The sequence below is a fragment of the Budorcas taxicolor genome, chromosome 10 (genome assembly GCF_023091745.1).
Source record: "Budorcas taxicolor isolate Tak-1 chromosome 10, Takin1.1, whole genome shotgun sequence".
In the NCBI taxonomy this organism is placed as follows: domain Eukaryota; kingdom Metazoa; phylum Chordata; class Mammalia; order Artiodactyla; family Bovidae; genus Budorcas; species Budorcas taxicolor.
Genome location: NC_068919.1, coordinates 90,614,899 through 90,641,730, shown reverse-complemented (window position 1 = coordinate 90,641,730; position 26,832 = coordinate 90,614,899). Strand labels below are relative to the sequence as shown.

General features: G+C 40.1%; 1 protein-coding gene across 1 annotated transcript in view; it reads right to left on the bottom strand.

The window, feature by feature from the left end:
- Nucleotides 1-26,832, bottom strand: part of TSHR (thyroid stimulating hormone receptor) — a 170,168-nt gene that overhangs the window by 13,721 nt on the left and 129,615 nt on the right. Inside the window, exon 8 of the mRNA XM_052647047.1 lies at nucleotides 22,950-23,027. Coding sequence (XP_052503007.1) covers nucleotides 22,950-23,027 — 78 coding nt within the window. The remainder of the gene's footprint in view (nucleotides 1-22,949; nucleotides 23,028-26,832) is intronic.

The following is a 26,832-nucleotide window of genomic DNA, read 5'->3' as shown; positions in this document are numbered from 1 at the left end:
ATTATGTGCTCTAGCATTGCCAAACATTGGAACAATGTCCATTTTTTTGTGTGAGATGTTTTATCATGATCAAATACACAGTTAACCTTTGATGAATTCAATTGCAAGTTAAATGAGCACTAATCAGCTCGCCAGTGTTTCAGCAGCAATTACAAGTTCTTTTATGTCTGCTTGTAATGAACGTGGGCTTCTCTAAAGGTCAACGTGTAGACACTGATTCATTATGAATGTGTAGTCACATCTGTAAATTGGTAGATGGAAATGCATCTAAGAGCAGAAAGAAGGTTAACTGGCTGTTTGAAAAGCAATTTAATTAATTGATTGATAACAAGCACTTAAAGGCTTTAAGTTCAAGACAGTTCAGTTCAGTTCAGTCGCTCAGTCGTGTCCGACTCTTTGCGACTCCATGAATCACAGCACGCCAGCCCTCCCTGTCCATCACCAACTCCCAGAGTTCACTCAGACTCAGTCCATCGAGTCAGTGATGTCATCCAGCCATCTCATCCTCTGTCGTCCTCTTCTTCTCCTGCCCCCAATCCCTCCCAGCATCAGAGTCTTTTCCAATGAGTCAACTCTTCGCATGAGGTGGCCAAAGTACTGGAGTTTCAGCTTTAGCATCATTCCTTCCAAAGAAATCCCAGGGCTGATCTCCTCTAGAATGGACTGGTTGGATCTCCTTGCAGTCCAAGGGACTCTCAAAGAGTCTTCTCCAACACCACAGTTCAAAAGCATCAATTCTTCGGCGCTCAGCCTTCTTCACAGTCCAACTCTCACATCCATACATGACCACAGGAAAAACCATAGCCTTGACTAGATGGACCTTAGTCGGCAAAGTAATGTCTCTGCTTTTCAATATGCTATCTAGGTTGGTCATAACTTTTCTTCCAAGGAGTAAGTGTCTTTTAATTTCATGGCTGCAGTCACCATCTGCAGTGATTTTGGAGCCCCTAAAAATAAAGTTTGACACTGTTTCCACTGTTTCCTCATCTATTTCCCATGAAGTGATGGGACCGGATGCCATGATCTTTGTTTTCTGAATGTTGAGCTTGAAGCCAACTTTTTCACTCTTCTCTCTCACTTTCATCAAGAGGCTTTTTAGTTCCTCTTCACTTTCTGCTATAAGGGTGGTGTCATCTGCATATCTGGGGTTATTGATATTTCTTCTGGCAATCTTGATTCCAGTTAGCCTGTCATTACTTGTTTAAAAGAATTTTAAAGTAGGATATGCATTTATTTAATAAGGATTGCTGGATTGTTTTCTATGTCTCAGATAGAGCAGTAAACTAAGCATGCAGAAATTACCGTACTTCTTGTGCTTACATTCTAGTGGGGCGAGAAGAACAATTTTTTTTAAATAAAAGTAAAACACGTAGTATGTTAGCTGATGGTGATCAATACCATGGGGAAAAGCAACATAGAGTAGGGGAAGGGAAGAGCCCAGAGGTAGATCACAGTTAGAGATGGGAGAGGGTGTCAGGGAAGGCCTCACTGAGGAGCTGGTTGAGCAAAAGTCTGAAGGGGCTGAGGAAGAAAGCCACACTTATATCTGGGAAGGAGTATTCCAGGAAGAGAGACCAGTCAGTACAAAGACCCTGCGGTGACAGTGTACCTGGGTTGTTTAAACAAGCGGTGAGGCCGGTGTGGCTGGAGCTGAGACAGCAAGACGTGAGAGTGGGAAACATGCGAGAAGTCAGAGAAGGTACAGGGAGCAGATCACATGTGCCTTGTAGACCATCCAGGGGAGTTTGTCTTCTCTTCAGAGAGAGAGCAAAAGCCTTCAGAGGGATGGTATAGTCTGACTTACCTTGAAAGGATCAAACTGACTACTGCTTTGAAAGTAAACCAAACGGAGCAAAGGGTGGAAACAAGCAGACCAGCAATAGATAGGATGGGTCTTGGACCAGAGCAGTAGCTGTGGAGATGCTGAGAATGGTTGGAGTCTATATAGATTTAAAGGTAGAATCAATGGGATTTTCTGATGGATTTGGATATGGAGTATGAGAGAAAGGTCAAGAATGATTCTATGACTAATGGTCTGCAGCTGGAAGAATGGAAGTGCCACTTCCCGAGATGAGGAAAGCTGCAGGTGAGGCAGGTTTGGAGGAATGATCAGCATCTAGTTTTCACAGGTCAAGTTTGAGATGCCTGTTAGACATCCAGGTGGCATGTCAAGTAGGCGGTGTGTTGTAAGTCTGGAATTTAGTGAAGCTGTTTGGCTTGGTGATTTCTATTTAGGTATCACAGGCAGTATGCAAAGACATATGAGTGGATGAGATCACCAAGGATGTGGATAAAGAGATAGAAAGAAGGCCAAAGGTGGAGCCCTGGGGCACACTGACAACAGGAGATCAGGAAGAAGAGGAAGGACTAGAAAAAGAAACTCGGAAGGAGCAACCAGAGGTGTGGAGAGAAACCAAGGGAGGGTGGTGTCTTGGAAGCCAAAAGAACAAAGTATTAGAAGGAAGATCAAGTCATCAACCAAGTCAAATACTTCTGAGACATGAACCAAGAATTGGCCATTTGATTTAGCAACTGTGGAAGTCACTGGTGATCTTGAAAAGAGCAGTTGTGGTGGCATGGTGAAAACCTAACTGGAGTGAGCTTAACAGGCATTGGGGAGAGGATTTAGAATTCTAGCCAAGTTTTTAATGAGAAGATGGTGGAGGAATAGGACGGGGAGACCACTTTCTCCCCCACAAATTCATCAAAAGAACATTTCAACGCTGAGTAAATTCTACAAAACAACTTCTGAATGCTGGCAGAGGACATCAGGCACCCAGAAAAGCAGATCATTGTCTTCAAAAACAGATTTTTAATCTTTGCTTTTTGGTATTTGTTGTCAATTTTGTACATTTAAAACCCAGTCTTCAGTACCCAATTTTACCTGAGAGTGAGATTACTGGCTTGACTACTCTCTCCTCCTTTGGACTCTCCTTTTTCTCCACCAGGTGTCTCTGCCTCCTCCCTCCCCCTTCTCTTCTCTACCCAACTCTGTGAATCTCTGTGTGTTCCAGACGGTGGAGAACACTTAAGGAACTGGTTACTGGCTGGATCTGTCTCTCTCCTTTTCATTTCCCTCTTTTATGCTCCTTGCTACCTCTGTCTACTTCCTCCCTCTCCTCTTCCCTGTATAACTCCGTGAACATCTCTGAGCGGTCCAGACTGTGGAGCGCACATAAGGAAGTGATTACTGGCTAGCTTGCTCTCTCCTCTTTTGATTCCACCTCATCTCATTCCAGTCACCTCTAACTACCCCCTCCCTCTTCTCGTCTCCATGTAACTCAGTGAACCTCTCTGGGTGTCCTTCAGTGTGGAGAAACTTTTCATCTTTAATCTAGATGTTTTATCATTGGTGCTGTATAGATGGAGAAGTCTTGAGGCTACTGTAAAAATAAAACTGAAAACCAGAAGCAGGAGGCTTAAGTCCAAATCCTGAGAACATCAGAGAACTCCTGACTCCAGGGAACATTAATCGATAGGAGCTCATCAAACGCCTCCATACCTACACTGAAACCAAGCTCCACCCAAGGGCCAACAAGTTCCAGAGCAAGACATACCACGCAAATTCTCCAGCAACACAGGAACACACCCCTGAGCTTCAATATACAGGCAGCTCAAAGTTACTCCAAAGCCATAGGCATCTCATAACTCATTACTGGACACTTCATTGCACTCCAGAGAGAAGAAATCCAGCTCCACCCACCAGAACTCCAACACAAGCTTCCCTAACCAAGAAACCTTGACAAGCCACTGATAAAACCCCACCCACAGCGAGGAAATTCCATAATAAAGAGAACTCCACAAATTCACAGAATACAGAAAGGCCACCCCAAACGCAGCAATATAACCAAGATGAAGAGACAGAAGAATACCCAGCAGGTAAAGGAACAGGAGAAATGCCCACCAAACCAAACAAAAGAGGAAGAGATAGGGAATCTACCTAAGAAAGAATTCCGAATAATGATAGTGAAAATGATCCAAATTCTTGAAATCAAAATGGAATCACAGATAAATAGCCTGGAGAAGATGCGAGAAAGGTTTAACAAGGACCTAGAAGAAATAAAAAAGAGTCAATATATAATGAATGATGCAATAAATGAGATCAGAAACACTCTGGAGGCAACAAATAGTAGAATATCGGAGGCAGAAGATAGGATTAGTGAAATAGAAGATAGAATGGTAGAAATAAATGAATCAGAGAGGAAAAAAGAAAAACAAATTAAAAGAAATGAGGACAATCTCAGAGACCTCCAGGACAATATGAAACGCTCCAACATTTGAATTATAGGAGTCCCAGAAGAAGAAGACAAAAAGAAAGACCATGAGGAAATACTTGAGGAGATAATAGTTGAAAACTTCCCTAAAATGGGGAAGGAAATAATCACCCAAGTCCAAGAAACCCAGAGAGTTCCAAACAGGATAAACCCAAGGCGAAACACCCCAAGACACATATTAATCAAATTAACAAAGATCAAACACAAAGAACAAATATTAAAAGCAGCAAGGGAAAAACAACAAATAACACACAAGGGGATTCCCATAAGGATAACTGCAGATCTTTCAAAAGAAATGCTTCAGGCCAGGAGGGAATGGCAAGACATACTTAAAGTGTTGAAAGAAAATAACCTACAGCCCAGGTTACTGTACCCAGCAAGGATCTCATTCAAATATGAAGGAGAAATCAAAGGCTTTACAGACAAGCAAAAGCTGAGAGAATTCAGCACCACCAAACCAGCTCTCCAACAAATGCTAAAGGATATTCTCTAGACAGGAAACACAAAAAGGGCGTATAAACCCGAACCCAAAACAATAAAGTAAATGGCAACGGGATCATACTTATCAATAATTACCTTAAACGTAAATGGGTTGAATGCCCCAACCAAAAGGCAAAGGCTGGCTGAATGGATACAAAAACAAGACCCCTATATATGCTGCCTACAAGAGACCCACCTCAAAACAAGGGACACATACAGACTGAAAGTGAAGGGCTGGAAAAAGATATTCCACACAAATAGAGACCAAAAGAAAGCAGGAGTAGCAATACTCATAGCCGATAAAATAGACTTTAAAACAAAGGCTGTGAAAAGAGACAAAGAAGGCCACTACGTAATGATCAAAGGATCAATCCAAGAAGAAGATATAACAATTATAAATATATATGCACCCAACATAGAAGCACCGCAATACATTAAGACAAATGCTAACAAGTATGAAAGGGGAAATTAACAATAACACAGTAATAGTGGGAGGCTTTAATACCCCACTCACATCTGTGGACAGATCAACTAAACAGAAAATTAACAAAGAAATGCAAACTTTAAATGATACAATAGACCAGTTAGACCTCATTGATATCTATAGGACATTTCACCCCAAAAGAACGAATTTCACCTTTTTCTCAAGTGCTCACGGAACCTTCTCCAGGATAGATCACATCCTGGGCCATAAATCTAACCTTGATAAGTTCAAAAAAATTGAAATCATTCCAAGCATCTTTTCTGACCATAATGCATTAAGATTAGATCTCAGTTACAGGAGAAAAACTATTAAAAATTCCAACATATGGAGGCTGAACAACACACTTCTGAATAACCAACAAATCACAGAAGAAATCAAAAAAGAAATCAAAATATGCATAGAAACGAGTGAAAATGAAAACACAACAACCCAAAACCTGTGGGACACTATAAAAGCAGTGCTAAGAGGAAAGTTCATAGCAATACAGGCATACCTCAAGAAACAAGAAAAAAGTCAAATAAATAACCTAACTCTACACCTAAAGCAACTAGAAAAGGAAGAAATGGAGAACCCCAGAGTTAGTAGAAGGAAAGAAATCTTAAAAATTAGGGCAGAAATAAATGCAAAAGAAACAAAAGAGACCATAGCAAAAATCAACAAAGCCAAAAGGTGGTTCTTTGAAAGGATAAATAAAATTGACAAACCATTAGCCAGACTCATCAAGAAACAAAGGGAGAAAAATCAAATCAATAAAATTAGAAATGAAAATGGAGAGATCACAACAGACAACACAGAAATACAAAGGATCATAAGAGACTACTATCAGCAATTATATGCCAATAAAATGAACAACGTGGAAGAAATGGACAAATTCTTAGAAAAGTACAACTTTCCAAAACTGAACCAGGAAGAAATAAAAAATCTTAACAGACCCATCACAAGCTCAGAAATTGAAACTGTAATCAGAAATCTTCCAGCAAACAAAAGCCCAGGTCCAGACGGCTTCACAGCTGAATTCTGCCAAAAATTTAGAGAAGAGCTAACACCTATCCTACTCAAAACTCTTCCAGAAAATTGCAGAGGAAGGTAAACTTCCAAACTCATTCTATGAGGCCACCATCACCCTAATACCAAAACCTGACAAAGATGCCACAAAAAAAGAAAACTACAGGCCAATATCACTGATGAACATAGATGCAAAAATCCTCAACAAAATCCTAGAAATCAGAATCCAACAACACATTAAAAAGATCATACACCATGACCAAGTGGGCTTTATCCCAGGGATGCAAGGATTCTTCAATATCCGCAAATCAATCAATGTAATTCACCACATTAACAAATTGAAAAATAAAAGCCATATGATTATCTCAATAGATGCAGAGAAGGCCTTTGACAAAATTCAACATCCATTAATGATTAAAACTCTCCAGAAAGCAGGAATAGAAGGAACAAACCTCAACATAATAAAAGCTATATATGACAAACCCGCAGCAAACATTATCCTCAGTGGTGAAAAATTGAAAGCATTTCCCCTAAAGTCAGGAACAAGACAAGGGTGCCCACTTTCACCACTACTATTCAACATAGTTCTGGAAGTTTTGGCCACAGCAATCAGAGCAGAAAAAGAAATAAAAGGAATCCAAATTGGAAAAGAAGAAGTAAAACTCTCACTATTTGCAGATGACATGATCCTCCACATAGAAAACCCTAAAGACTCCACCAGAAAATTACTAGAGCTAATCAATGAATATAGTAAAGTTTCAGGATATAAAATCAACACACAGAAATCCCTTGCATTCCTATACACTAATAATGAGAAAGTAGAAAAAGAAATTAAGGAAACAATTCCATTCACCATTGCAATGAAAAGAATAAAATACTTAAGAATATATCTACCTAAAGAAACCAAAGACCTATATATAGAAAATTATTAAACACTGATGAAAGAAATCAAAGTGAAAGTGAAGTCGCTCAGTCATGTCCGACTCTTTGTGACCCCATGGACTGTAGCCTATCAGGCTCCTCCGTCCATGGGATTTTCCAGGCAAGACTGCTGGAGTGGATTGCCATTTCCTTCTCCAGGGGAACTTCCTGACCCAGGAATCAAACCCGGGTCTCCCACATTGCAGGCAGATGCTTTACCGTCTGAGCCACCAGGGAAGCGGACACTAATAGATGGAGAAATATACCATGTTCATGGATCGGAAGAATCAATATAGTGAATGTGAGTATACTACCCAAAGCAATCTACAGATTCAATGCAATCCCTATCAAGCTTCCAGCGGTATTTTTCACAGAGCTAGAACAAATAATTTCACAATTTGTATGGAAATACAAAAAAACTCAAATAGCCAAAGCAATCGTGAGAAAGAAGAATGGAACTGGAGGAATCAACCTGCCTGACTTCAGGCTCTACTACAAAGCCACAGTCATCAAGACAGTATGGTACTGGCACAAAGACAGAAATATAGATCAATGGAACAAAATAGAAAGCCCAGAGATAAATCCACACACATATGGACACCTTATCTTCGACAAAGGAGGCAAGAATATACAATGGAGTAAAAACAATCTCTTTAACAAGTGGTGCTGGGAAAACTGGTCAACCACTTGTAAAAGAATGAAACTAGATCACTTTCTAACACCATTCACAAAAATAAACCAAAATGGATTAAAGATCTAAATGTAAGACCAGAAACTATAAAACTCCTAGAGGAGAACATAGGCAAAACACTCTCCGACATAAATCACAGCAGGATCCTCTATGATCCACCTCCCAGAATACTGGAAATAAAAGCAAAAATAAACAAATGGGACCTAATTAAACTTAAAAGCTTCTGCACAACAAAGGAAACTATAATCAAGGTGAAAAGACAGCCTTTGGAATGGGAGAAAATAATAGCAAATGAAGCAACTGACAAACAACTGATCTCAAAAATATACAAGCAACTTATGCAGCTCAATTCCAGAAAAATAAACGACCCAATCAAAAAATGGGCCAAAGAACTAAATAGACATTTCTCCAAAGAAGACATACGGATGGCTAACAAACACATGAAAAGATGCTCAACATCACTCATTATCAGAGAAATGCAAATCAAAACCACAATGAGGTACCATTTCACACCAGTCAGAATGGCTGCGATCCAAAAGTCTACAAGCAGTAAATGCTGGAGAGGGTGTGGAGAAAAGGGAACCCTCTTACACTGTTGGTGGGAATGCAAACTAATATAGCCACTATGGAGAACAGTGTGGAGATTCCTTAAAAAATTGCAAATAGAACTGCCTTATGACCCAGCAATCCCACTGCTGGGCATACATACTGAGAAAACCAGAATTGAAAGAGACACGTGTACCCCAATGTTCATCGCAGCACTGTTTATAATAGCCAGGACATGGAAACAACCTACATGTCCATCAGCAGATGAATGGATAAGAAAGCTGTGGTACATGTACACAATGGAGTATTACTCAGCCATTAGAAAGAATACATTTGAATCAATTCTAATGAGATGGATGAATCTGGAGCCAATTATACAGAGTGAAGTAAGCCAGAAAGAAAAACACCAATACAGTATACTAACACATATATATGGAATTTAGAAAGATGGTAATGATAACCCTGTATGCGAGACAGCAAAAGAGACACAGATGTTTAGAACAGACTTTTGGACTCTGTAGGAGAGGGAGAGGGTAGGATGATTTGGGAGAATGGCATTGAAACATGTATAATATCATGTAAGAAACGAATCGCCAGTCTATGTTCGATACGGGATACAGGATGCTTGGGGCTGGTGCATGGTGATGATCCAGAGAGATGATATGGGGTGGGAGGTGGGAGTGGGGTTCAGGATTGGGAACTCATGTACACCCGTGGCTGATTCATATCAATGTATGGCAAAACCAATACAGTATTGTAAAGCAAAATAAAGTAAAAATAAATAAATAAATAAATAAAAATAGAATTCTAGCCAACTCTTTTGCCACATCTTGCTACAAAAGGACACAGAGTTAGACATAAGCTGAAGGACATTTTTAAATTATAAGTGTTTCAATATATAACCCTATAAGATAAAGTATCTTTTAAAAATTAAAAAAAAAAAACCCTAAATATAATAATAACTCTTTAAAGTCACCAAATAAGCAGTGTTCCAAAAGAGGCAAGGCAGTTGTCTCACTGGAGTCAGGATCCGTATTCATTTAAGAACTGCAGCTGACTGATATGTCTCTCAGATATCCTTTAATCCATAGGCTCAAGAAATATTGTTTTATGATGGGAGAAACAATAGCATGTTTAAATGTTGATGGGAGATAATCCAATAAAGAGGAAAATATAGATGCTATTGGACAGAAGGGCAAGGATTGCTGAAGCAATGCCCTTGGATTGCTGAGCAGGCATGGAGCCCAAGATAAAAAGGTGACTTAAAATTCAGGAGAGGAGACAGAGGATGTGGACATAGATGCAGGAAGATGGGTAGCTATGGGACCATGAGGAATTCTCTTCTGCTTGATTTGATTTTAGATGAAATGGAAGTCAAGGTGATCACGTGAGCATGAGAATGAGAGCGAAGGACTAGAGAATGGAGGGGAGGGGAGGAGGCCTGGCGTGTTTATCTGGGAGAGAGGGAGAGTAACTCGGGAAATGGGATGTTATTGCTGTATAGCACTTAGGGTTTACTTGGGGTGAATGATTTAAAGTGAAACTGCTTGCCAAGCTCACCTGCAAAAGTCCAGCCCATAGTAGGTGGGTAATTGGATTTAACCAAGGTAGAGTTTTTGTAGGCAAGGATGATAGAGAGATGGTCAAGGTAGTTGGTTATGAATACAAGTCACTGCTTATAATGATAGATGATGGAAACTAATCTTCATAAGAAAGAAATGAAGATATGAGAGAAGTGAAAGACAGTGAGATATTAATAATGGACTTGAGAAATAGAGTATTTCCTGCCATGGTGGTGGTTTAGTCACTAAGTCATGTCTGACTCTTGTGACCCCATGTTCTGTAGCCCACCAGACTTGTCTGTCCATGGGATTTTCCAGGCAAGAATACTGAAGTGGGTTGCCATTTCCTTCTCCAGGGGATCTTCTGGACCCAGGAATCAAACCTGGGTCTCCTGCATTGTAGGTGGACTCTTTACTGACTGAGCTAAGACAGAAGCTGTTTCCTGCCATATCAATAAACAAAGGATGTCATGTGCATGCATGTGATAAGTCACTTCAGTTGTGTCCGATTCTTTGAGACCCCATGGACTGTAGCCCACCAGGCTCTCTGTCCAGGGGACCCTCCGGGAAAGAATAGGAAGTGGGTTGTCATGCTCTCCTCCAGGGGCTCTTCCTGACCCAGGGATCAAACCTACATCTCTTACATCTCCTGCACTGGCAGTAGGTTCTTTTCCACTAGTGCCACCAGGAAAGCCCAAAGGGTGTCACAGTCATCAGCAGTTGCAGCCACCATGAATGGTGAGCTGGTAAACCCTGAGCAATTGCAGAAAGGAAGAATACCTGCCATCTAGCAGCCATCAGACTGCAGCCACTCCCCACAGTGAGCCCTGAGGAGACCTGGAATGTGAAAATGCAGGACACTGGCCCCAGACAGCTGAGGTGCATGTCAAAGGAGTGATTTCAGTGAGTCGGGACTTGCATCTTTCCACCCATAGAAAAGCACTAAATTCCTTAACTTGACATGTCTGATTTCCTTAATTAACAGTAATCTTTGGTGTACCGAAAGTTGGTATCCCCGACTACCTACCCTTTGTTGCAAAACCTCTATATATCCTAGTTCCTCCTCTCACCTCCTTGGAGCAGTTTCTCTTAACTGTCTGGGGATGCTGTCTTCTAGGTTGCAGTCCTCATTTTGCCCCAGATAAAACTTAACTTGAAACTCACATGTTGTGGAAAACTGTTTTTCAACAGACTGTAGCTCCTAATCAGACCAAAGAATTGAAGGAATGACTGTATGAGAAGGAAGCACGTGGAAAGACAGCAGGATGTTTGAGACTGAGACTGTGAGGGCTTGGAATCTTTGGTAATGACAGGCCTATGGCCACAGAAGGGGAGTCGAGAGGCAGAGTGGTAAACGCGTTTACTGGAGTGACCAAGTGACTTGCTTAGAGGCCAAGGCATAGGAAAGAAGATCTGCATGGATACTTGATCTACATCAGCAATTACAAGAGAAGGAGGCTAGAGGAATCAGTGCATCAGGAGTTGAGATCCTCAAGCAATGAAGAGATAGGGTGACTCTGGAGTTCACCAGTAACAACAAAAAAGATATCTGGGTGGTAATGGCTGAGGGCATAAGAATCAAGATGGGGTTGGAGCTGGGTGTAGTCTGGTACTTAGTCACTGAAATTCTAGAGAAGGAGTCAAGGAAGGGTGAGGGGACAGGCTCTTGGCTAATATCTCCATTATCTGGAAGACCGTTTTAGGTTATAACCATAGGTCTGTATGTGCATTTTCGTGAAGCACTTATGTTTATTGTGGACAAGGCTCATTATTTTGCAACATCTAGGGTTTTTAGATGTCCTGAGGTAACAATGTATAATAAAAAGTACAAGTAATGAATTATCCAATTTGTAAATACCTTTGTTATCATTGATTTTTTAAAAAAGGCAGCATCTTGGACCTGGAATTATTAAATCGTCACTGAGAAATGTATGTCAGGACTTGTTCGTTTAGGTTGGCAGCTGAAGGGCAGAAGGAAATATAGAGGGAGGGCTGTATGTGGATGTGTTCATATTTATATTCTGATGATAACCACTGATGTAAGTGCATCTCCTGGCTGTACCACAGGAATTCATAGTTAAATAATTAATTCAGCAGAAACATTCCTCCTTGCTAATACTTCATAGTTTAGATTGGACAATGAATCCTCTTAGAAGCATTATCCTTTGTGTACTCTGTTGCTTTATGTCTCATTTTTAATTGAACATTAAGGGGATGTAGTATTTTAATCATACTTACGCCAATATGTTTATCTAGAGGCCTATTGCCATTTTTTGTCTTCGAAATTTTTGTCGCCAAGAGAGGCAAGATTATGTTTTTTCCTTCCAGATTGAGTCAGTGTAATGTATTCTTGGTTATCAAAACACTCATAGCTTTGGGATTTTGAAATGGTAAATATTCATGATGTGTGAAACAGCATGATCCATAACTGTATGACCTTAATTACATATAAATGGATGCTCAGTTGTGAAAATACACAAATGAGACCTAGAAGGCCATGTCAAATGGTAAACTGCTTGTGACTATGAATGACTTTGTTTTTTGCTTCTTGTGTTTTTTGCTTTCCTATTATGTACATGTTAACTGTTAAGAAATGTTACCTTAAAAACCTTACGAAAAAGAAAGAATCAAGGTTGAGGATAGATTTTTAAGGAGGAGGAGAAATAATGGTCCAAAGCACAGGGAGGAAGGAGGGCACCTGTTCAACTTCATTTAAAATATATATATATTTTTTGTTTGTTTATTTGTTTGCTTGGTTTTGGCTGCATTGGATCTTAGGTGAGGCACGTGGGATCTTTGTTGCATCATGCGGGGTCTTTCCCAGCCAGTGTGCGCCCTTCATGCAGGCTTCTGTCTAGTTGTGCACTGGCTTGGTTTCCCTGTGGCATGTGGGAATCTTAGTTCCCTGACCAAGGTTTGAACCTGCGTCCCTTGTATTGGAAGGCAAATTCTTAACCACTGGACCACCAGGGAAGTCCCAACTTCATTTTATATAAACTGTTTATGTTTCTATAACATGAGTCAATAATTAGCATATTTTAAAATTAGATATTCTACTCTAAGGATCCTTCCAAGCTGCCATTGCCCACAAATAAATGCTTTTCATTTTTTCACATGTGGATTGACTTGCAACAAGAATTTGCAAGTTGTTCACGTGCACTACTTCATTGCTGTGCTTGTTCATCTTCAGAAAATGAAGATTTTTCTCATTTTCAATTCAGAAAACATAAAAGCATTCTTCCTGGAACTTTAATGCCAAGACAAACAACCCAGGAACAGAAATGTACAACGATTCTTGCCCCATCTATTGCTTTGGTTCAAAATTATTGATTGTCCATCCAATATTTAAGAATTTTCCGCTATGTGTCTTTCCGTGGGGAAAGACAGACAAAAATCCCTCCTCCCATTGCATTTATATACTAGTGGAGGGAGAAAGAGAGTAAACAAGTCAGCAGACATCTAAGATGTCTAGAAGTTTGGGTGGTGCTAAGTATCACGAAGAAAAAGAAAGCGGGAAACTGGGATGAAGGGTGATGGGCAGCTTCAAATTTAAATAGATAATTCAGGGAAGACCTGAGAAGCTTACGTTTAAGGAAAAACTTGAAGGAGGTGGAGGAACAAGCCCATGGATCTCCAGGGAAGGAGCCTCCTGGGTAGAGAAAACAGCGAGTGCATAACCCCCGAGGTGAGAACATGCCTGGGGGCGCCGGTTCAGTGTGGCTGGAGTGGAGTGTGAGGGAAGACATGGGACAAGGGATCACAGATAATGACTCATAGGTGGGGAGGCAAACAGCGAAAGGTCTCTGAGGACTTTGTGAGGATTTTTTTTTTCCAAGTCAGATATTCAAGAACTGGAGGGTTTTAGGTAGAAATTTAAGAAGAGGATGAAGTGAAGTTCGGAAATTACAACAGGCCCAGGAATAATCTTAAGTGAAAAGGGTTGATCTGATATTCTAGGAATTGATGATGCTTCTCCATTAGGGCTGGATTTGCATCCTAACATCACCGCTTACGGCCAGGTGACCTTGGGGACTCACCTGATTTCTCTGCACCTGAGTTATTGTTAAGCAGGGATAACAACATCTACTATTGAATAGTTAAAATGACTCAAGGTAAATAGACCATCTGGAAAGAACCCAGCACACAGCTGAAGCTCAAAACTGGCCCCTATTTATTAGAAAAATGTGTGTCTAAAGATTTAGATGATCATAAATGACCAATCTTTTCTTAAAGTCTGCATATGAACAAAATTGCTTTGTAACTCAGATATCACTGTTATCTTCTTCTCCCTCTTGCGGTTGCATAATTACACTTCATTTAAGCCCTTGGCTTCCATGACCTAGGAAATCTCATGGAGTTAATTGTGTCAGTATTATAGATCCTGCAATGAAAAAACTACCTCCATATTGTAATACTTTGGCCACCTGATGTGAAAAGCTGACTCATTTGAAAAGACCCTGATGCTGGGAAAGATTGAGGGCAGGAGGAGAAGGGGACGACAGAGGATGAGATGGCTGGATGGCATCACCAACATGAGTCTCCGTTGGGACGTGAGTTTGAGCAAGCTCCGGGAGTTGGTGATGGACAGGGAAGCCTGGCGTGCTGCAGTCCATGGGGTCACAAAGAGTCAGACATGGCTGAGCGACTGAACAACAGCAACCACAACGTTGTAATTCAGTAAGGTTGGGGCTCCTCCACACAGAAACAGAAGGAAATGATGGGAACTTACTGCCAGTAGTCAAATGCTGAAGCACAAACATACCCTCCCCAGCAAAGTCCTCTCCCCTGTGCTCCAGCACCCCCAACACCCGTATAAAATGAGCATCACCATCAGCCTGCACACTACCTGGGAGAAATGAAAAGTCCACTTTCTTTCAGAGTGTTTATTTCTTTTAGACTCAGAAGCAGAACATAATTAACAAAATGGATTTCAGAGAGTTGGCAGAGACAGTGTGTCAGAATGAAAACCCTTAACTACCTTATTTCCTTCCACCTGTTTTCCAAGAGTAAAAACCTCCAGATGAGCCAAAGATGTAGTATGTGTGCTGTGAGCTCAGTTGCTCAGTCGTCCATCTCTTTGTGACCCCCATGGACTGTAGCCCACCTGGCTCCTCTGTCCGTGGGATTTCCCAGGCAAGAGTACTGGAGTGGGTTGCCACTGATTTTAGTACTCATCCCTGTTTACTTGGGAAGAACTGAGTGCCTCATTGTATACACCATAAACTGCTTCTTTATTTATATTTGTTGGTTATTTATTTAAAAATAAAGAACCCAGGTTTCTTATATAATTACATAATATATAATAATTATATAATAATAATGATTATATAATAATCCCAGGTTGATTCACCCCTCCTATCAGTTGACCTGTTGTCAGTATTTTTTAATTATAAGATCATGACTAAAACTTGCTACAAAACAGAGTACATATCATTTTTACTTCATCTGCGTGGCCCTATGCAGTCTCATTTCTTTTCTTTCATCGTACAATTGAGACTTGATATGGGTAAAATCAGCAGAAATTATGAAAGGAGTAGTTTGGAGAGGTCAGAATCCTTTGGGACTGCTAATATAAAAGAAAATGATTTAAAAATGTAAGATATTCAGCACTGAGACTAGTAGGCACTCACTAAAAATTAGATTTATTTAAATGTAAAGTTGCAAAACAAATGTTTTCCTACTTGCTTTTCATTCTGAAGATTCATCACTGTTGAAGGCTCTTGGCTAAAGAGCACTGATTAGTTAATAAAACTGTTCAGAATTTATATGGTTTAGAAACATTTTTCTCATTTTTCTCCTATAACTTCAAGTGTTATTTACCTAGAATTCAGACTCAGCAAAAATTCTTTTATGTTCTACCAATTTTGATCAAAGTGAAAAGCCCTTAAACAAGTGAGCAAAACTGAGTTACAAGAAGCAGTTAATGGATTTGTGAATTATTCTTTTTTTAGCAATGTAATCATCCTAGTTTACTTTTTGGCTTGGCATAGATACAAGACTGAATCCCTAATGTAAAATGAATGATCATTTGAGGACACTGCACTCAACCGTGGCTTCCATTGCTTTGAAGAACTTTATTTAAAGTAAACTTTTTTTTTTAATTTATACTTTTTTATTGAAGGATAATTGCTTTACAGAATTTTGTTGTTTTCTGTCAAACCTCTACTTGATCAAGTGAACATCTTTGAAGATAATAGTAGCTGGGCTTTTAGTCAATTGAAGAAACCCAAAGATTTGTACCACTTTGAGGATCTTTGCAGTAATTCCATCATCCTTCTACCAGAGTCATCTCCCTAGTAGGAAAGTGAAGTCGCTTAGTCATGTCCGACTCTTTGTGACCCCAGGGACTGTAGCCTACTAGCTCCTCTGTCCATGGGATTTTCCAGGCAAGAATACTGGAATGGGTTGCCATTTCCTTTTCCAGGGGATCTACCCAGCCCAGGGACTGAACCCAGGTCTCCCGCATTGCAGGCAGATGCTTTACTATCTGAGCCACTAGTAGGGAAGTGCTCTGAAAATTTCTCAATAGTTGTAAAAAGTAACCTTATCATTAGAGATTTCTTTGACTAAAGTCTTAATCCCCTCTTCTCATACCAATGGCTATGATAGTAAGAGATTCTACTAATCAATAAATATGGATTTGAAGGGAATCAAGGATCCTGTTCAATGGGGTTCTCAAGGCAAGAATCCTAGAGTGGATTGCCTCCTACAGAGGACCACATTTTGTCAGACCTCTCCACTAGGACTGGTCCATCTTGGGTGGTCCTGTACAGCATGGCTCATAGCTTCATTGAGTTATGCCATCCCCTTCACCATGACAAGTCTGTGACCCATGAAGGGGACTTAATCCTAAAGGAAATCAACCCTAAATAGTCACTGGAAGGACTAATGCTGAAGCTCTAGTACATCAGCCACCTGATGTGAAGAGCTGACACCCTGATGCTGGGAAAGATTGAAGGCAGGAGGAGAAAGGGACAACAGAGGATGAGATGGTTGGATGGCATCACCGACTCAATGGACATGAGTTTGAGCAAACGCCAGGAGATGATGGAGGAGCCTGGCGTGCTTCAGTCCATGGAGTCACAAAAAATTGGACACAACTTAGCAACTGAACAACAACAATAAAGTATCCTGAATGGCTGACATAACTCCTTTGGTCCAAAGATTCCTAGGGCTGAAGCAGACCATCCTTTTGTTTTTAGCAAGAAGCCAGCACACACACAATTCTAGAAAGGTAATTGTCTACGCTTTCTCTTCAGATTCTCCTGTGACCTTCCCCACAGCTCTCATAGACTGCACAGAATGGCTGCAGGCCCTCTCCTTTGCTGGGCCCCTGGAGACAAGGCCCGTGAAGACTTAGGATGGCTTTGATTGCTTCCCCAACAACCTGATTCACTTGCCATGAGTCTGGCTGGGTGCCCAAGCCAGGCATGGCAAGAAATCTGTTTGTCTTTGCAACTCATTTCTCAGCCCAGAGCAGAGCAGCCTAGCAGACAAACCTCCGGTCTTCCACACCTAGGAGGTTCCCTTCCTCTCTCAGAGAGCTGCTCCAGAAAGGAAGACAAGGAACATGAGGCCAGTTAGGTCTTTGGGCTCGATTTCCTGCCCTAAGGGGGGCAAGTGTCTGCCAAATAGCCAGGAGGTAGAGAGGAGAGGTCCCAGTGTTGCTGGGACCCAGCTCCCCAGGGCTAATACGGTTGGGACCAAGGCAACAAGGCATGGGGTGAGTGGAAGAGGACCGCAGAACTGTACTGGATTATGAAAACTATGACTGATATTCCATGGTAATCCTTCAGTGGGCCACCCTTCCCTGCTGAGTGAGGCCACATTCCCACAACATGATTTCAACACAGCACACTTTTCAGACACTGTCCTTTGGCCGTCATTGCTCTTAGAATATATCCAGTGTTTTCTTGGGCTTACCTTTGTTCTTCATCTTATCACTTCTGTCTGTCTGTTGGCTTGTTAGCTCTCATCTGAAGCCCATCACTAACACCACCTCCTTTAAAAAGGCCTTTGCTGGTCATCCTAACCAGAAATGGGGTCTCAATTCTCCAAATACTTCTTATGATCCTTTTTACATTAAACTCACAGTTACTTATTCACATTTCTCCTGAATTTGATTGTGACCTCGTTCAGGGCAGAGACTGTGTCTTATTCTTATAATGTCCATGGGGTTCAGGAGGTGCTCATTAAAATGCCTGCAGAATAAGTGAGTAGTTGAACACCTTGTGTTAGATTAGCTATCTCTCCTTGAAAAGAGAAATAGGAAGAGAGAATAAACTAGGAATGACAGAGGACTGGTAGTTTGGACTAAAACTAATTTCATTCTGGTCAAAACTCTTCTGCAGGACTGCAACTCAATAATAAATTGAATGGCAAAGCACTCATTTTTTTAAAAATATTTGAACAGGCCCTTAACAAAAGAAAATTAACAAATGGCTAACAAGTACATGAAAAGATGCTCAACATCATCAGAGAAACACAAAATAAAATCACCGTGAGATATTACTTTACACCCACAAGCATGGCTAGAATATAAAAGATTGATAAGACTGTAAACTGGCAAGTAAGAAGCTCATACTTCACTGTTGGGACTAGAAAATGAGACAATCATTTGGAAAACAGTTTGACAGTATTTCTTGTAAAAGTTAAATATACACCTATCCTGTGACCTGACAATTTCACTCCTAGTTTTTACACCAGAAAAATAAAAAATGTGTGATTGTCTATGGAAGATGGAGCAAGAGAGAACTTTCTGGGAGATGAAAATGTTCTAAGTCTTGACTGAGATAGAGTAATATAGTTTTGCCAAGACTCATCAAACTGTACACTTTGAAAATGTGCATGTTATAGTGTATATGAATTATACCTCAATAAAAAAATAATTTTGCCCAGGGTCAACCTAAAAAATCATGTATTCTACCTGCCTGTGGACTTCGGGCATGCTAGAAAGAACCCTGCCACAATTTGTCAGCCATCTAATACATGACCTTGTGAAGAGCATTATTTGAGTCAAAAGAAATACATGAAAGGTTTATTTTTCTCTAAACCCAGATGGCACTGCCATGACTCTTAGATTTTCAAATGATTAATCTGATCAGCTAATAGCAACAATAGTTTATTTTTAAAGTTTGTTTTTGTTGATACCCATAATGCAAGCTCAAGGATATAATCACAGAGATCCTGTCTTCTTGGGAGTTACTTATAATAGTAAGTGGAACAATTATAATAAAGTCCTTATCAACAGTAAGTTAAATGCTTATTAGAGCGAGTTACGTAATTTAGACCTTGGAGGACTCTGGTTATTTATTATGGAAGGCATTACATTTCAGTGTGTTCTTTCCCTTGGGACTTTAAATACCAAGAGCTCCTCTTAAAGGATAAAGGTGGAAAATGAGATCATATATCGATTAAAAAATCAATGAGTAAAAAATGTTATGAAATTAAATTTAAAAGGCTTTTAAGAAACTAGTGAGGATTGGAGATAAGATCTCACTTTAGATGCTGCACCTGTTTTAAGTTAGATTCTTTTTAAAGCAGTGACCTTGAAAAAAGTGGTAAACTACCTGGGCAAATTTGATCATTTTTGTCAACAGAGATGATTGTATTCATTCACAAATACCTTCATGAGGTATACACATATTCTAATTCTCTTCTCTTCAGATAGAGTTTAAGATTTTTCAGCTTGGGCTTTTATACCAAATCACAGCCAAAATATGGCTATTTGATATTCAGTTATAATTAATCAAATACTTATTGAGTATTTGCTGTCTTTTTTGAAGTGGGGGGATTACAGAAAGTATGAGACACAGTTTCCTCTAGGCTCTTCAAGTCTAGTTATGACGGAAAGCAAAGTAATTAAGATTTTGAAAAAAAATTTAAGGCAAGAGTTAAAATATGTTACAAGACCGTGCATGGTTAGTTAAGAGATGCCTTTTAAGACAGATGCTTGGGATTTGAGGAATGAGGCTGAACTCTCATTCATTTCTTACGTTCCTCCTGTGGGCCTGTCAAATGCTACAGTCTCCATTGTCCCCTCTTCCTACGCTTTTGTTGCATTCTTTTAAAATTTAACCTGAGTTCAGTTCAGTTCAGTTCAGTCGCTCAGTCGTGTCCAACTCTGCGATATTAAAATAATGCATGGGCCTATGTTTATAAAGCCAATTACACTGGAAACTTACCACACACAGCAGACCTTTGGGCAGCTCTTGTCTGCCTTCTGCTTTCTGATGTCCCGCAAGCAACCGCTTTCAATTTTCAGTATTCTTTCCATAATTGAAAATATTGCTGGATTTATTGGGTTTTGATTCACCCACTGACGCTCTTTAGCTCTCTTCCTTCACCCACATACAGCCTCCTGACACTTGCCTCTACTCTCCAGAAATACTTTTAGGACATATTTGGTTATGGCCATTACAAGTATATATTTAGTATTATGGCCATTACTTGTCTATATTTAGTATTATGACTATTACAAGTGTGCACACTGTGATCTCATTTTATTTCTTGTGTAGCTTTTTTTGTTTCTTCACAAGATGTCTGTTCCTCCTTGTTTAAAATTTTGCATATCTTGGTTTGAAGGACCTCTTGCTGAGTCTTGTCACATGCTCTAAAAGTTTTTTAAAATATCTCTCAGCTCAGTTTTCCATAAAGTCTACCCTGTCTGATAATCTATTAGTCCCTTTTTATTTGTAGGCCTTTCTCTTGGAGCCCTCCTTCACCGTTGATGTAGACAACCTGGTCTCAAAATTCCTAAGACTTCCCTTTTGGTCATCCTGGAATTCCATTTGCCTCTTCCCTGTGTGGACCACTAAATTCCTCATTTTTCTTTTTATAGGTCTGTGCTCCCAGAAAAGGGGATTGGGAAATCAAGTTGTTGAGACTTTGCACATCTGAAAATGTCTTTATTTTACCTTCACCTTTGACAGATAGTTTGGAAATTACTACTTTTTCTCAAAATCTGAAGGCTATACTCTGTAGTTTTCTAACTTTCAATGTTATTGCTAAGACTAGATGGCATTCTGATTCTTCAGGCTTCAGAGGTAACAGGATTTTTGTCTCTATAAGCGTCTAGTATATTCTCTTTATCACAGCATTTTTTTTTTTTTTGGTAAGACTGGCTAAAAGTCTATCAATTTTGTTTATCTTTTCAAGAACCAGTCCATGGGATTTTCCAGACAAGAATACTGGAGTGGGTTGCCATTTCCTTCTCCAGGGGATCTTCCTGACCCAGGGATCCAACCCTGCTCTCTCACACTGCAGGCAGATTTTTCAGCATCTGAGCCACCAGCAAACCCCACCCATACATTTAAAAGGATAGGATAAAGACAAATAATACTTTAAAAAAATATTTCACCAAAAATGTCCTTAAATATATTTTACTGATTTTGAAAATTGTTGTTTAACCCTTTCTGATACAGATATTCAGGGTCTGCTTCTGGGTCAGTTTATTTTGGTTTTGGTTTATATTGTTGTCAGTTGAAAGTTACCTCACAAAGACAGATGGTTCCAAATGGAATAGGGCAGGCTTGGCTGTACTTACTAAATTAAGATTCTCATCTCTCAATCCTATTCAGTAATCAAATATGTTTTTATTGAAATTCATATTCTCAGATGTCAGTATAGTTTCTGCAAGCTAAATCTAAAGATGTTTCATTTTCATATATTATGCATGTGGATTTTACCCGTTGCAACTCAATTCAAAAGATTTTAAAACATGTTAATATTTGATTTCTGATTTTTAAAAATATTTTTATAAGTGATATTCACTGTTTTCATCAGGAAAATTACATAACTGTAAATGTTTCCAAATACCTGTTTCTAAGACTCTTTCCAAAGCACGCATTTCTTTAGAAAAGCAACAAGTTTCCTCATTCATTAGTGAAATATCACCTTTTATCTCAAAGGAGCAGTTAAAGATGTCTTTAAAAAATATCTTCAAGGTTAAAAAAATCATGGAAAAGGTCAATACAATTTTTTCACTTGTCTTTTTGTAAGAAGAAAAATGTATAATACTTTTAAGTACTTTGCCATGAGTTATCAATGAACCCCAGTATAGGTATGAGAGATTTTCAGGGTCACTCTGCCCTGTTATATGGAGGCTGTGTGTTAAGAAAGTAAGGCCATAAACCCTTTTAGCTGGGGTGCATTCAATCTTAAAGTGAAGTGAAATTGTTAAAAATGAAAGAGTGCGTGTATATGTCTTCAAGATTGTGGACCACTGACTGTTGCCTTGGGCTGCACCCATTCCCTCCCTACTTGATGGAACCTCTTATTTATAGACGGAAACTTCTTGCCTCTGATGGATTGTCTTGTGCTTCTCCTGAGTGGCTGTGTTCCACTTTGGCAAGGATGGAACAACTGCTCAAGAATGAAATTCTAAACTAAGACAAAATCAAGGGGAAGAAGAAGGTGGCCGTGATAAAGAGGCTTGTGGGAGACAGAATCAACAGGACTTGATCATGATTAGATACAGAGGTATCAGTATAAATCAGAGCAAATGCACACGTACAATTTTTTCTATGCTGCTTTACAAAAATGTTCACATCTCGTCTTTTCTAGTAAGTTTCCCCCCATGTGAATCAAGCTATTTATATTCTTCCTTCTTACTGCCATACACTGCAAAGAACAGTCATTTATCGGCAAAGACTAAGTATCTTCTGCCTATTTGTAGACCTTATGCCTGCAAGTGTCAGCTGCTCAAAAATGTCTCTTTTTTCCATAAAAGGGCCTTCATGAATGTCCACACCAAGGTGGCATCAGGCATCAGGATGGCACAGTGGAGTGTGGGACCCTCTGAGTCTCAAAGAACAAGGACTTTCTTCTGAACAGTAGCCTATACGGCTGGGCAGAAAAGCACTAGCAGAAACTTTTATCCAAGACAACAACATTCTCTCCCCGTAAACATCATCAGGTAATCATCTTAATGGCCCCCTCCCTCCCCTGCACCAAAAGGCAAATGTTCTTCCGTATGTCTTACTCACAGCAAAGTTGGTCCACTATAAACTCCTGCAAATGCATCTTGGTCAATAACTGTCAGGTATTTATTCTTGTTCAGGTAACTAGAAAAAGAGACACACACACAGAGAGAATGGATTAGGCGAGGTTAAGCAAATTAATAATGAATGCCAAAATAAAATGTGAGTGTGGTCTCCTTAGCTATTAACTGTTTTCTAGGAATTTAGACCATGGGGTCACAAAGAGTGACTGAGTGTGTGCATGCGCACACACACACACATGCACACACACAGAGGGATTTAGAAAACATCTTACCTTCTTCTGTCTTAAGCACTCAAAATATTCTAGGTTTCAGTTGTGCAAGGTCTAGATGCATTCATGATGGCTGAAGTCTTTGAAAGTGAATGTGCTTATGCTCTAGTTTACATATTTTAAAGATTTTATATAAGTTGCCCAATTCCCTATTTACCTGGCCAATGGTGCTTGTGTTTTTTAATCCTCTTCAATACCAACTAAATTTTTGTTTCTCAATACTGATCAATATTTCCATTTACTTTTGCTGCCTGGGCTTATATCAGGTGTTAAAGTGAAGGTGGTGAAGGTGGTGAGTGGTGATGGGGACTGGCAGAGATTCAGATCTTTTATTTGGGGAAAGGCTGCCAGATTTTGCAAGTAAAAATGCAGGATACTAAGATAAACAATGGATAATGTTTTAGTATAAATTGTGTGTATGTGTGTGTGTCAGTTGCTCAGTATAAATGGTTCCCACGTAATTTTTGAAACATTCTTATAGTGAAAGTTTATTTGTTGTTCATCTGAAATTCACATTTAATTGGGTGGTCTGCATTTTCTCTGGCAATTCTGAGCATTGGCAGGTTATACTGCTAAGATGATAGAACATAGCTTCCATGGAAGGGGTTTGATGGACATTTTGATCTTTCCATTTTGAAAACACTTTGGCATTTGAGGGGAAAATAATTTTGAAGCAAGTTAAGTCATAAAGTGAGCCTGAAAAACAAAATTACCTCTAAGTGGATAAAAGCTTTCAAGTATTTTGAAACTGGCTTTTTTCTCCTAGCTGTTTTAGAAAACAAAGTTATCTAAAAAGAAACCAAGTATTATATATATAAGTTCAGTTCAGTTCAGTTCAGTTACTCAGTCGTGTCTGACTCTTTGCGACCCCATGAATCACAGCACACCATTCCTCCCTGTCCATCACCAACTCCCGGAGTTCACTCAGACTCAACGTCCATTGAGTCCGTGATGCCATCCAGCCATCTCATCCTCAGTCGTCCCCTTCTCCTCCTGCCCCCAGTCCCTCCCAGCATCAGAGTCTTTTCCAATGAGTCAACTCTTCCCATGAGGTGGCCAAAGTACTGGAGTTTCAGCTTTAGCATCATTCCTTCCAAAGAAATCCCAGGGCTGATCTCCTTCAGAATGGACTGGTTGGATCTCCTTGCAGTCCAAGGGACTCTCAAGAGTCTTCTCCAACATCACAGTTCAAAAGCATCGATTCTTCGGCGCTCAGCCTTCTTCACAGTCCAACTCTCACATCCATACATGACTACTGGAAAAACCATAGCCTTGACTAGATGGACCTTAGTCGGCAAATATTTTTTATTTATTTTTAGGTAAATATATCTTTATAGATATATGCATCTTCTTTCTATATATATCTTTATTTCCTTTTAGATTACATATATGTATATATATCATCTCCTTATTATAAATGATCTCCATTTACACGTGTTTAGAATAATTCACCATATAGACAAGTCGGTTTAGAGTCAGTGAGTAGTCACCTGTTGGTGCAACATGAATACAGTGGAGACTCTTTGGAGATTCTTTGTTTAGATATAGACAGTGCTTCCATTTTTATGCTTATGGTGCTTGCTCTTCATGATGCAAAATTCTTGAGGATGATGGTTAATAAGAATAATATGACACTCGTATATGTAAAATGGATAACCAATAAGGACCTACTGTATAGCACATGGAACTCTGCTCAGTGTTACTTGGAAGCCTGGATGAGAAGAAATTTGGGGGAGAATGGATACATGTATATGTATGGCTGAGTCTCTTTGCTGTCCACCTGAACCTATCACAACATTGTTAATCGACTATGCTCCAACATAAATAGTTAAAAGAAAGAATAGTGTGATACTAGATAAACTACAAGGACCTACTGTGTAATACAGGGAACTATACTTGGTACAGTTATCTTGGGATAACCTATAATGGAAAAGAATCCGAGAAACTATATCTATATATATCTCTGACTGAATCATAGTGCTGTACACCTGAAACCTATCCAACATTACAAGTCAGCTATACTTCAATTTTTAAAAAAAAGGAACAGTATGCCATGAACACTTAGAGTCAGAAGGATGCTTTCTCCAGAGCCCACACAGAGGACCTTCCCCTCAGTGAACTAGCTGTTCCTCCCTTTCTCTGAATCTCGGAGGGAGACTGAGGACAGGGAGGGTGGCTGTGTCTGTGGCTGAGCTGGGGGAGGCAGCGTCTGTCATCAGCCAGAAGGTAGAGCAGGAGCAGTGCTTCCGTGAGCTTCGGGCCCCCGGCCCCTCCTGGCCCACCATCCGCGCCCCTCCAGTCCTTTGTCCAGGATGGAACCTGGAAGAAGAGGGGGCAGCCTCAGAGCCACAGAAGGGTCTCCACTGGGACAGCTGGATGAAGAGTTTTACCAACCACCAACCACGTCTCCCTCTCCTGGATGGGAGATGAGGAGTTAACCAAATGACAGATACTGCAGCTCCATAGTCAGTCACTCATTCATGTCTAACTCTTTGAGACCCTGTGGTCTGCAGCACCACAGGCTTCCCTGTCCTTCACCATCTCCCAGAGTTCCTCAAACTTGTGTCCACTGAGTCAGTGATGCCATCCAACCATCTCATCCTCTGTTGTCCCCTTCTCCTGCCTTCAGTCTTTCCCAGCATCAGGGTCTTTTCCAATGCTCTTCACATGAGGTGGCCAAAGTACTGGAGATTCAGCTTTAGCATCAGTCCTTCCAATGAACACCCAGGACTGATCTCCTTTAGGATGGACTGGTTGGATCTCCTTGCAGTGCAAGGGACTCTCAAGAGTCTTCTCCAACACCACAGTTCAAAAGCATCAATTCTTCGGTGCTCAGCCTTCTTTATGGTCCAACTCTCACATCCACACATGACTACTGGAAAAACCACAGCTTTGACTAGACAGACTTTTGTTGGGCAAGTGAGTTCTCTGCTTTTTAATATGCTATGTGATCTTATACATCTTTTCTCAAATGGAGGTTCAGACTTCATGGCATTACCACAGTCTGTGATTATCTTGCTTCTTTGTTTACTTTTTCATTGTCTCCCCAGTCAGGATGTAAGCTCTCTGTCTTACTCATTGCTATATCACCAATGCCAAGTACAATGCCTCTGTAACTATCTCCTGAATGAAGGCATAAAGGATTGAATCAAAAAAGCAATGCACTTTTCCTTCAAAATAATGAGGTGGGCCATGCTAAACTTTCACTGTAAGGAAAAAGTAATAGAGAATCAATCATCATATGGTGTGTTGGCCAATTGACTCCTCAGATGGCAGTGATAAGCAGCCTTGTTTACAAATGCCACAGGGTATGGTCCAGACGTGGCCTCTTCAGGCAATGGCTGGATATCAAGCTCCAGAGCACTGTGAAGTCTAAAAATGGAGGAAGGGGGTCAATTAACCTCATTTATGTACAAAAACCCAAGTAAGAGGTTACAGCAGCCAGTCTATGCCTTCTGAATGAATGGCTGTCATGTAAGTCTCACTCAAAGACTTCATTTGAACACTGTTTGACTCTGCTTCAACTCAGCGTGTCTACAGAGTTCATGGTCAGGGATAGCTACAGCAGACAAAAGCCAGCTTGGAGAAACAAGAACT